Source organism: Armigeres subalbatus, chromosome 2 (genome assembly GCF_024139115.2).
Source record: "Armigeres subalbatus isolate Guangzhou_Male chromosome 2, GZ_Asu_2, whole genome shotgun sequence".
Classification (NCBI taxonomy): domain Eukaryota; kingdom Metazoa; phylum Arthropoda; class Insecta; order Diptera; family Culicidae; genus Armigeres; species Armigeres subalbatus.
Genome location: NC_085140.1, coordinates 11,641,923 through 11,654,341, shown reverse-complemented (window position 1 = coordinate 11,654,341; position 12,419 = coordinate 11,641,923). Strand labels below are relative to the sequence as shown.

The following is a 12,419-nucleotide window of genomic DNA, read 5'->3' as shown; positions in this document are numbered from 1 at the left end:
AGTTTCACGGCTGGGCGCTCGTAGATACCGTTGGTGGTCTGGACGGTGGCACATCTTACTTGACCATCGACTCCCGGTTTTGTAGCTATTATACGTCCCTTCGGCCAACAGTTACGCGGGAGATTCATGTCCACGATGACGACAATGTCACCGACTTCGATGGGTTTTGCTGGAACATACCATTTGGTTCGGCGTGTAATCGTTGGCAGATAATCTCGAAGCCATTGCCTCCAGAACTGGTTGGCTAAAGCCTGCGAGAGCCGCCAACAGTTCCGGAGCACCACGGAACTGTCATCGAAGGGTACCCATGACATCAGACCATTAGATGATCCCAATAAAAAATGATTTGGGGTGAGCACTGGGGAATCATCATCTTCTAGAGGGATACTGGTCAATGGACGCGAATTTACCACGTTTTCCACTTCTATAAGCACGTTCTCAAGGACCTCGTGAGAGAGCGTACGGTTTGGCGTTAGTTTGCTGAGATTCTGCTTAACTGTGCGGATGAGGCGCTCCCACGCTCCACCCATGTGTGGAGAGGCTGGTGGATTGAAGCTCCAGCTGGTTTGAGGTGTGGTGAACTCAGTCATCAGACGATCTTTATCCAAGCTTTGCAGTGCGGCCTTGAGCTCCTTACTAGTGCCCCGAAAGTTAGTGCCTTGGTCACTATAGATAACCGCAGGTATACCCCTCCTACCAATAACGTTGCGCAAAGCCATGATGCAGGAATCGGTACTGAGAGTGTGTGCGATTTGCAAGTGGATGGCGCGAATGGTCAGACAAGTAGCTATCAACACCCAGCGTTTCTCCGTTTTACGGTTCACGGTCACCATTATTGGGCCGAAGTAATCCACCCCCATATGAGTAAATGGACGAGAGTAGGCTGCCAGACGTGCTATCGGCAGATCACTCATGGCAGGTGGTTGAGGAGTTACTCTGTTGTTCATGCATTCCTGGCACTGCTGTCGTGTCGCGTTGTACACGGACTTGAGGCGAGGAACTCGGTATCGCTGACGAATTTCGTTGAGAACAGTATTATGATTTTGATGATGGTACTTGCGATGGTAGTGATGAACTATCAACCGTGTAACATGGTGATTACGAGGAAGAATGATCGGATTAACTATGTCGTAATCGATGAGCTGGCAGGCACCTGTTCGGCCCTGGACTCTAAGCACGTCAAATTTATCAAGAAAAGGACAAAGATAGGCAATAGAGCTGCTTCTGGGAATCGGCTTCGCTGTGCCATTTTGGCGATTATTAACGAGGATAGCAAGTTCATCGGCGTACTCGCAAGTCTGAGCGAGACGATGAAGGAAATTTTCAGCCCTGGATAACTCCTGCTGCTTTAACGGCCCACTGGTTCGCTGCTTTGCTGCGATCCTGTGCTTTGAGTTGCATATAAACCGGAACACATACGCCGTACTTCGTACCATCGTAATCCATTTAGAGAAATTTTGAGGATCGACTACTGATTCTATCGTGGAGACGTGTGTTAACAAATGCGCACGCAGTTCCAGGTCCGTTGTTCCACATTGACGCCTGGACGGCCATTCAGTTTCAGATTTTCGGAGGAATTCTGGGCCTTGAAACCAACGGCTAGAAGGGCTGAGATCGGGATGACGCGTCCATTTCGTTCCTTCGTCGGCCACGTTCTGTTTCGTTGGGACCCATCGCCAGTCCTTTGTGTCAGTTACCTCCAATATCTCACTGACTCGGAATGCTACGAACTGGCTGTATCGCCGGTGATCAGAATTTAGCCAGCAGAGAACATCTCTGGAATCCGTCCAGAAATAGCGGCTCGTTAATCCAACGGACAGTGATTGGGTGACGCTGTTGGCCAAACGCACTCCAAGGATACTGGCTTGCAGCTCTGAACGGGGAATAGAGAGGAATTTCAGTGGTGCAACCCTTGTTTTGGCACAGGCAAACGCGACCTCTATGTTCTCTCCTTCCTCGAACCTGAGATATACTACTGCCGCAAATCCAGCTTCACTCGCGTCGACAAATGTGTGCATTTGTACGTTGCAACCACTTCCTAAGGACACAAATACTCTATAGCATCGTGGAATCTGTACGTTCGTTACCTCCGGCAGAATTTTCAACCATGTCAGCCACTTCTGGAACTGTGGTTCTTCAATAGGGGAGTCCCAGTCAACCGAGGACCTCCAAACCTCCTGTAGCAATACTTTGAGATACATGAGAAAGTGCGCAATGAACCCCAGTGGGTCAAACATCATCATGAGTGTACGAAGCGCCTCACGTTTCGTTGGTCGACGTCGTCCGGACAGCAGGTCTTCATCGTATCGTGGAGATACCTTGAATGTAAAACAGTCAGTAGTCGTATTCCACCAAAGTCCTAGTATCTTTTCAGTTGCGTTTTCTTCCCCAATCCCGAGATTTTTTTCGTTCGATGCCACCTCTTGCAGGGAGGCCAGGACTGCCGTCGAATTCGATAGCCAATTGCGCATTTCAAATCCTCCGGCAGCGTGGATGCATTTCACTTCCTGCGCCAGCTTTACAGCTTCCTCAGTCGTTTCAACGCTAGCAAGCATATCGTCAACGTAATGGTTTCGCACTATGGTATCAACTGCTTGTGGAAACTCGCTTTCGAATCGTTTTGCATTGATATTTTTGACATACTGAGCTGTTGAGGGTGAGCAGCAGGCGCCAAACGTCATCACCATCATAACGTACTCATCCGGCGACCCGTTCTTGTCATGTTCCTTCCAGTGAAATCGCTGACAATGCTGATCTTCCGCTCTCATTAGAATCTGATGGAACATTTCTTTTATGTCTCCGCATACTGCAACTCGATGCTCTCTGAACTGGATCAGTACTGACCATAGGGACGTCAGTTGGTCGGGTCCTTTCAGTAACACAGAATTCAAGGATACACCGTGGACTGTAGCGGCTGCATCCCAGACTAATCTCAGTTTTCCTGGTTTGTTTGGATTATACACTGGAAACACTGGCAAATACCACACGCGCTGTTGGCAATTTTTCAACTCATCTGCGGTTAATTTCCGAACATAGCCCTTCTGAACATATTCGGCCATTTTTGTGCGGAGTGCTTCTGCCAGACTTCCATCATTCTTCATTCGCCGTTCTAAACACTCCCATCTCTTTAAGGCCATTACCTTACTGTCTGGTAACCGCGCAGCATCGTATTTCCAGAGGAGACCCGATTCAAAGCGGCCGTCTTTTGGTATTGTCACGGCTTCCAGAGTCTCCATTGCACGCTGATCTTCTACGGATAGGGGTAGTTTTTCAGGCTTAGAGATACCCATGCTATCGAGTGTGAAATAGTTTTTCATAGCTGTGTGGAGACTTTTGTCAGAACCATCATTACATTCGCAGACCTGCACAGCATGGTAGTTTACATGATTCCCGTAATGAGCATTGGGTGAACAGCTTCCGTACACAATCCATCCTAATCGTGTCTTAACGGCTATTGGCTCCGATGGTTTACCTTCTCGGCTCTTGAATGCATACCCCAGTCGCGCGTTGTCTAGACCAATTAAGATTCGTGGGGCTGCATCCGTATACGAATCAAAGGGGATCCCTGAAAGATGACTGTATCGACTCTGCACTTCGGAAGCAATCAGTGTTTGTGGCCGCAGTTGTAGCTTCCGGATAGTTCGAACTTCCGCTAGTTTGTATTTCTGGGATGTATTCTTCGCAGAAGATATGTCCACTTCTACATTTCGAGACTCGTTCTCCAATCTTCGGGTACCACCTGTCCATTTCAAGCAGAGCGCCTTTAAAGTTCCTTGCAACCCAAGTTCTTCAGCCAAAGAATGTTCCATTAGCGAAAGTTCCGATCCATCGTCGATGAAGGCGTATGTTTGAATCGTCCTCGTTGGACCATGCAGCACCACTGGAACTATTCGGAATAAGACGTTGTTTGTTTGGGCTTGATGAATGTTGCAACTGGTGTTGGTAGCAGCTTCATTTCGTAGGAAGTTTCTGGCGACTTCGGACTTCTCGGAATGGAGTAGGGGATGGTGTAGGTAAGAACATCCTTTGACACCGCATTTGTTTTGTCGTCTACACGTTCCGTTGTGTTTGTACAAACACTTGCGACACAGTTTTGCTTCACGTATTACTGCCCACTTTGACTCGTAGCTGAGTTCAACGAACCGTTCACACTTTGCGACGGACGGACAAAAACCTTTGCACACAAAGCACTCCTTCGGCGATTCCCGCGTCTGAAAAGCTTTTGCTTGAATTGTGGGCGATAGGGATCTATCATCACCAGTATCGGCATGAACGTTGATGAATGCTTCTTTCTTGACGCTCCGGTTTCGTGGAGCGTTGGTTAGGGTCTGCATGACGCTGCTTGCATCTTCCGCCATGGAGTATAGCCAAGAGCTGAAATCCACGAGATTTGGAGCAGGGTTGCCTCTGATATACTTTGCCCAATCTAATCTCAGTGATGATGGTAATCGTTCCACTAGCTCGAACTTGAGGGCTGCGTTGTATACGAAGTCTTGCACTCCACATGCCTCTATCGTTGCTACTAAATTCTCGACGGTGAGTGCAAAGTTGACCAGACTTTCTAAGTGATCTATTTCCGGTGACGGTAATGCTCGAACTTTCCTTATCGCTGATTGCACAATCGCTTCTGGCCTACCATAGAGCATTTTCAGCGTCGAAATGACTCCAAACACATTAGACGGATGTAGCAACCGACATCTAACAGCTTCCAAAGCCTTTCCCTTTAGGCACTTCTGAAGTCGCAACATATTTTCTTCATTGGTGAATCCGCACATCTGCGTAGATGATGTGTAAATTGAGAAAAACAGTGGCCAGTCTTCGGGGTTTCCAGCAAACTCAGGCAAGTCTCTAGATACCGCTTGCCGCGCGGCTAGCTGGCTTCGGTTCAGAATGCAGATGGTTTCTTCCACCGGCTCACGTTGCGTAGCTGAAAGCGTTGGACCACCCTTCGATGGTTGTGGATAACACTGCGGTCTTAACGTCAGTGAAGAAAAACGACCTAGAATAGGATTGGTATCACGATGCATCGGCTGCGTCTGTGGTGTAGAACGTTCTCCAGGAGCGAAATCCGGTAGGGTATTCCGTCGTCCTCCTTGCGGACGATATTGCTTGCCTATTTGCCGTTGGTCGACTCGTGCTGGTCGTTCCGCGACAGCATGTTGGCTGTATTCTTCCACCAAATCTTCTTCCACGACTCCGGAATCTTGGCCTCCTCCGTGCTCTGTATCCCTGATCCATTGCGAAATTTCCGACATCTTTTCTAGGTCTTCGTCGTCCAGTATCGTCTCACCATCGCTCTCCGAGTCTTCCAAGATTTTATACTTTTCCTCCAAATATTTTTCTTCCAGCTTCTTCTGCTCCTCAAGTTTCTGCAACCTTAAGTTTATTTTTCGTTGTCCACTTCTCTTGCTGCTTTTCTTTCCGCATGACTTTGTTTCGCTGGCGTCTTTCGGGGGTGGATTAGTGACCGCTGATCGAGCATCTTTGCCTAGATATAGTTGTTCAACTTCGAATTGATCATCTGCACACAATGGACAGGCCCAACTAATGTCTGATATTCCTTCAGTAACTTCCACACAAGAAAAGTGGAACCATTTGTCGCAACCATCACACTGCACCATTCTACTGTTATCACTTTCTGCACACAACTCACAACTATCGTACCGATTTCCCCGCGCGCGACGTACCGGATTGCGTCTGACAACGGTTTTTCCGTAAATGCTTGACAGGGATGATATATTTGGATTGGCAACTAGAGCTACTTGCTTTGGCACTGCGCCTTTCTTATTGGTATTTACATTCTTGGCTAAGTTAACATTTACCTGGGATGTAGGAGGGGGATTGTTTATCGTTACCGTATCAGTTGAACGGTTGGAGACTACTGCTGTCGGGTGCGATGTGCCTTCTGTCTGGCTCTTCGTACCTACTGCATCGCACGTTGCGACCGCTACTGCATTCGATGCTATGGTAGCTGCATTCGAACTGATGGTAGCTACTGCAGTTTTGTCGCCAACTGGGCCAGCTACTCCGATCGAGATACCCGCTGCTTCAGCAGGGCCGCCCTTGCTGGATCCAAGCTTCGATCCCTTGCCAGACATCACTCAGTTCGCCACAAAAGAATTTTGTAAGATGTTGGGCGGTAAGACGAATCAGTAGATTTCGTTAATTTATTCTGGGATGTCCGAAAGAATTACAAAATTCTTTTGGTGATTCGTCACCGCAATTCTATAGTTAGAGCTTGTTGATTCCAACGAACGAATTATCGAATAGTAATCTAAGTTGGTCTTCAGCATTAGTTAGCTTTTCAAGTATGAATTAATTTAGTTAATTATAGTTTAGGTCAAATTACACTTTGTGGAATAGCAATTAGCCAGAAATTGAGTCGTTAGGTGACCACTAGTTATAATATTGAAGGTAGTTTAGAACTTATTTTAATGCGAATTCAATTGAAAAATAGTTCACTGCATGTAGAGTAGTAGAGCTCAATCCTTTTTCCATCTCTGTTCTTTGTTTACGTTCCTTTGCCCATCTCTTGTTATTCACACGACCTTTCATGCGATCGATGATCCCCTGAGCAACACATGGGTGTGGTTGCGTTTCGTCGATGGAGTCTGCAGTTGTGGGGCCGTTGGGGCTCGTCGGGTCTATTGGCGTGGCGAGATTAACAAATTCTATTAGTCTATTACCATTGTGGTTCGTTTGCATTTTCGTTTTTTTTTTCGCTGCTATGGGAAAACCGTACTTTCCTTTAGATCAGCACATTTTTTGATTTAATATTCATTTGATTTTATTCCCCTTTTGTTTCTGGCTTTCAGTGCTGCTGATGCTGGAGTCAAAACTGAGCTAGTGGAGAGATGGCATGCCATTTGCAAGCAGTCTCGCACCTCAAGCTCCAGTAGAAGCAGTCATAACTTTCGAGTGTACGTACAAAGTAGCACGTCATCCAGGGCACAGTAGGACAAAGTGGTGAAACCAATTATGGAATTATTTACTGCTACACCTATACTACACCCATTGCGCTCTAGTGGCGGTTCATCAGGATAATACCTTTGTGAAATTTTCATGGCAACACCACTCCACTTCTTATCACTCCGTGTCAAAATAATTAATTAAATTCATTTTGCATTCATTTTCTTCATGCCCCGTCTCGTGCAGAGTTTGCTGCCTGGTTGACGCCGCTCGGGATCATAACTCGCCCCATAGCCGTCAAAACTATCACGGGTCTATCCAATTGCGAGCACCGGCGCGCAACACAAAGAATGCAAATCTACGAACGAATGCTGGATCTGCCACAATACCCGTTGTACAGTTGGAAGCGCCATAATTAATGCCTAAATAATATATAGCTGCAATGAGCGCGTTATCATTCGCCCATTATTCACTATCGCGATATTCAACCTGGTCGGACGGTTGAAGGCCGTGTGCAACAGGAACGTGTGGGTGGAATACCCATTGTACAGATTGATGGTGCGATTAGAAGGGTTGCACGAATTTCAGCATGTATAATTAGTACAAAGAACAAATACCATATAAAATGACTTCTGCGCTACAGACTAAATAATTCAATTCTATCAGTGTCATGCGAAAATTCGATACATACAAAAACTTGTCAGTCAAGAAATGGTGGCACTGTTTAGCTGGATTATAAATCGATTATAATTCGAAACCGTGCTCAATGTTTGGATCCTGGTCTGGTCTAAAATGTTATCTCAGTATCCTTGAAAATAAGAAACAGGTATAGAGGACGGTACGAACGCATGGGTAGAAACTTTGAAATTAAATATCAAATAATAATAATGGAAGTAATTATAGCAAATTGTTCTTTGTATTACCGCTAAGTCAAAAACGGACCCCTAAATGAACAAGAGTCCATAAAACACCCACAACCGTTAATCATATTAGGTTCAATTTATGATTTTATTGCGACAATTGAATATTCAGTTCAATCAAAGTTAATTGCCTATTTCCGGGGATTAAACCACCCGACTTGGACGTTAATTTACAATGTTATGGAAACTCATATGTGAATATGTACGTTATGTGGAAGATATTGATTTGAAAAATGTATTGGAGGTAACCACTTTCCCTTCGATGGGACTCGAACCCATGACCCTACAGTACGCTAGACTGGTGCTTTAACCAACTAAGCTACGAAGGACCTCCGTCGGCCTTCGCAACCTAGCGGCTACTGAACGAGCTCGAGATTCCCAAATTGGACGCATAGTCAAATCACTCGCAATCCATTTCTCAAGCCAATACTTCCACATGTGTATTGTACACGTCCACATTAGAGGAGCGTGAGTATTTAGAATGTCTGGCGGCTATATACATTCTTCATCAGCAACGGTACTGATCAAGTGAGGTTGTGTAAGCATTTGCCAGTCGGTCGTCAAGCTCAGACCCGACCGCATTGCGTAGGCAAGAGCACGCAACTCAGGTTCAGTTCAATCAAAGTTAATTGCCTATTTCCGGGGATGAAACCACCCGACTTGGACGTTAATTTACAATGTTATGGAAACTCATATGTGAATATGTACGTTATGTGGAAGATATTGATTTGAAAAATGTATTGGAGGTAACCACTTTCCCTTCGATGGGGAAGGGAATTGAACTGAACCTGAGTTGCGTGCTCTTGCCTACGCAATGCGGTCGGGTCTGAGCTTGACGACCGACTGGCAAATGCTTACACAACCTCACTTGATCAGTACCGTTGCTGATGAAGAATGTGTATAGCCGCCAGACATTCTAAATACTCACGCTCCTCTAATGTGGACGTGTACAATACACATGTGGAAGTATTGGCTTGAGAAATGGATTGCGAGTGATTTGACTATGCGTCCAATTTGGGAATCTCGAGCTCGTTCAGTAGCCGCTAGGTTGCGAAAAGGCCGACGGAGGTCCTTCGTAGCTTAGTTGGTTAAAGCACCAGTCTAGCGTACTGTAGGGTCATGGGTTCGAGTCCCATCGAAGGGAAAGTGGTTACCTCAATACATTTTTCAAATCAATATCTTCCACATAACGTACATATTCACATATGAGTTTCCATAACATTGTAAATTAACGTCCAAGTCGGGTGGTTTAATCCCCGGAAATAGGCAATTAACTTTGATTGAACTGAACCTGAGTTGCGTGCTCTTGCCTACGCAATGCGGTATGGTCTGAGCTTGACGACCGACTGGCAAATGCTTACACAACCTCACTTGATCAGTACCGTTGCTGATGAAGAATGTGTATAGCCGCCAGACATTCTAAATACTCACGCTCCTCTAATGTGGACGTGTACAATACACATGTGGAAGTATTGGCTTGAGAAATGGATTGCGAGTGATTTGACTATGCGTCCAATTTGGGAATCTCGAGCTCGTTCAGTAGCCGCTAGGTTGCGAAGGCCGACGGAGGTCCTTCGTAGCTTAGTTGGTTAAAGCACCAGTCTAGCGTACTGTAGGGTCATGGGTTCGAGTCCCATCGAAGGGAAAGTGGTTACCTCCAATACATTTTTCAAATCAATATCTTCCACATAACGTACATATTCACATATGAATTGAATATTGTTAAGCTAACCAGCATCTGAATTGAAATAGAGTGGATTTGGATTGATGTTTATGATTGCAGCCATACTATAGTATACGTTTGAGTTGATAGATTTTATTTATGTAAAATTCTGGTTGATCCATCTATCAGTGCCGGTAGCTGCTTCATTAATTTGAAAACTTGCAAGGTAGAAAAAATGACTGATTGGTCCTTGGTTTAACAATTTTCGTGAAAATCTGTGTTACGATTATATTTTAGAAAATCTCTTCACTATAGTGACAATCGCGATAAACAATTTAGCAATTTTGCCTTGAAGCTGCACACTGAACTACATTGTTGACATTGTGAAAACGTTAAAGTAACACACAATGAGCGCTCTCTGTCCAACACAATATCTTGTAAGTAGATAATCTCATAAAGCTCTGTTCATCCCTCCGATAGGGTATTACGGGAAAAACTCAAACAATACAAAGTTATGCGAAACCCAAAGCCAGGCAACACAGCGCCAGGAGGATACCATTCCGAGACGAAAGCAAACAAGAAAAAGCTCACTTTCTGCTCCCTGCTCACAATTTAATTCTCACCGAACACAATGTTTGAGGCATCTCGTTTGCTGCTTTCGCATCCAATATGTGTGCCGCCCGACCCGACAAACAATAGCTTGTTTACACGGAGGAAAAATCATGTTAAATGAAGCTATTTTGCGTTCCATTTCGCAGAACGCTCCTTCGACGTGCATCCCCCTCCAAGAAAAGGGCAAGTGAATGCGGTTTGCGCGCTTGTTAGAGGCATTTTTCCTGCAACCCATCCACCCTTTTCACCTTGCCTTTTCCTTAGTGGGTCTATTAGGCTAAACGGTTCCGTTGTACACACCCGATAAGTGCTGCACGCATGGCTCTCCCATCCGTCTCGCCACGCACATGGAACAAATGTAGTGGCGTAATCCAAGCCCATCCACGTCTCACGTATTCTCTCAGGTGCGAAGGCTGTCTTATCAAAGTTTACCTGGTTAAATGTTTGTTGTACATTCGCGCGAGCACTGCTACTCCGGTTACAACAATGGCTATTATGGACTCAGTTTACAGTCCCAGAAATTGCATGCCGCACTGTGGCTTACGATGGATGTTTGGAAGGCACCAGCGTCCAGGGAGGCCATATGAGCAGACTTATTTTAAAATGGAAGATAATTTACCTATGTTGTATGATTTTGTAAGTGGACACATGCATTCTATTTCATTACTAGCAAGATTATTATTGCTCATTGCACATGTTTTTTTTTTTTGTAAAATCATTCGTTTCTTTTTTCATACATTTCGTTACACATTTCTCTACACCCCTTACCCTTTGAACTTTGCATGCGAATGGTTATTGTTTCTAGCTATTTTTCCTGTAAATATGAACATCAATAAGAATCAAGAGTCAGAATCAAATCCAATTTATTGCTGATAAATTGCTCACTATTAAACTGATATTGATTCAGAAATCTTTCACGTCCCTCATTTCTGTGCATCCCTTTCCTGGTCTCCTGGATACTGTTTTTTCTTCGTCCTGTGAAAACGAATAAAGACATTAATCCAGTGTGACAAACCCTTCTGGCATCCCTGCTAGCGACCAACTACAGCGGCAGCATCACAAACATTTCAGATGTGGCGGAAAAATCATATCACGCTCCCAGGCATTCAACGCTGTGGGAGTTACTGTGCTAAAAGAATGAAAATTTCTCGTAATTTTTCGCTACTTCCTGCCGTTTCCACTTTAGCAATGTTGGCGTACTTAGGCCACACCGTACCCTGGGAAGGTAGCGCAAGAACTAGCGAACAAACAACACCTCGTTCAACCGTGTAACAATAGTTTTCATTGAGCTTCCTCTTACTTTTTTTTCTCGTTTCAGGAAAAGGCACAAGTAATAATCATGTACTACACGTTCAGTGCTCGTCATAGCGCGGTCGCGTCCGCCGCTGATGGTGGGATCCTTACGGTGGTGGCGGGCTCATGGCAATCGTTGGTGCTGGTCATGCCATTCTATCCCCTATCATCATCGTCATCATCTTCCTGCTAGCTGACACCGAAGCATTATTGGTGCTGGCAAGTACGAGTTCTAACAGGTTTGCTTGGTTGCGGAACAGTAAGGGACAGCAATGATAACAAAGTACAGGACATTTGAGTCTAGAGGATTCTTTTAGCGCAACGGGAAATGGCATCAGATTCATGAAACCTACAAGAATGGTAGTGCAAGGAATATTCGTTACATAATTAGGATGGAACTAATCGTTTGAGGAATTATTTTTGTTTAATTGTCTCTAATTACTTCACATGATCGATATGTCTCTTTGCAAATAAGTTTCAGAGATTTAAAGCATGATAGATTCCCAAAAACATGCATCTCGATTGTGTATCTTAATTGCTTTTTCTCGTACTTAGCTTCTTTTCCTAAAGGTATTTAATATAGAGCCTGCACATACTGAACATTGCTTCTTTTTTTAGCTACATATCTAAACATTTTGAGTTGGAATTAAAGATCGCTTCATTGAAATAGGTTGATTGCAATAGTCTTAGTGGCCCGATCTCAGTTGGAATTTCATTCCGTTATTATAAACCTCCCACCTGCTGAATTTTGAATTGAATTGAATTGAAAAAAATCTCTGTGTATTAGAGGTATGCGCCGGAATCTGCGACCGCGGGGTTTGTAGAATTTTGGCAGGCGGCGGCAGCGTGTTCGGCGCCACGCGACGGCGGGAAACGGCGTAGCGATTTTCAATAACGTTTGTTTCTCGAACCTTTTTTTCTGACTTTTTTCGGGATATTTTCAAGGCATTACCGGAGAATTTTTTGTATTTTACCGGAAAACCCTGATAAAACTCCTAAATATAAATTCTCTAAGTTTTCCA

The 12,419-nt window shown here is 44.8% G+C and overlaps 1 protein-coding gene across 7 annotated transcripts in view; it reads left to right on the top strand.

The window, feature by feature from the left end:
• The window catches only part of LOC134217768 (uncharacterized), a 529,775-nt gene that overhangs the window by 344,853 nt on the left and 172,503 nt on the right, over window positions 1-12,419 (top strand). For 6 of the 7 annotated variants that reach the window (XM_062696580.1, XM_062696578.1, XM_062696577.1 and 3 more), the window contains exon 1: window positions 11,725-11,757. The exons of the other annotated variant lie outside the window; for it this stretch is intronic. In XM_062696580.1, the coding sequence (XP_062552564.1) occupies window positions 11,740-11,757 (18 nt within the window). In that variant the 5' untranslated portion in view covers window positions 11,725-11,739. Of the gene's footprint in view, window positions 1-11,724; window positions 11,758-12,419 lie in introns of those variants that run through there. 7 annotated transcript variants of the gene reach the window in all.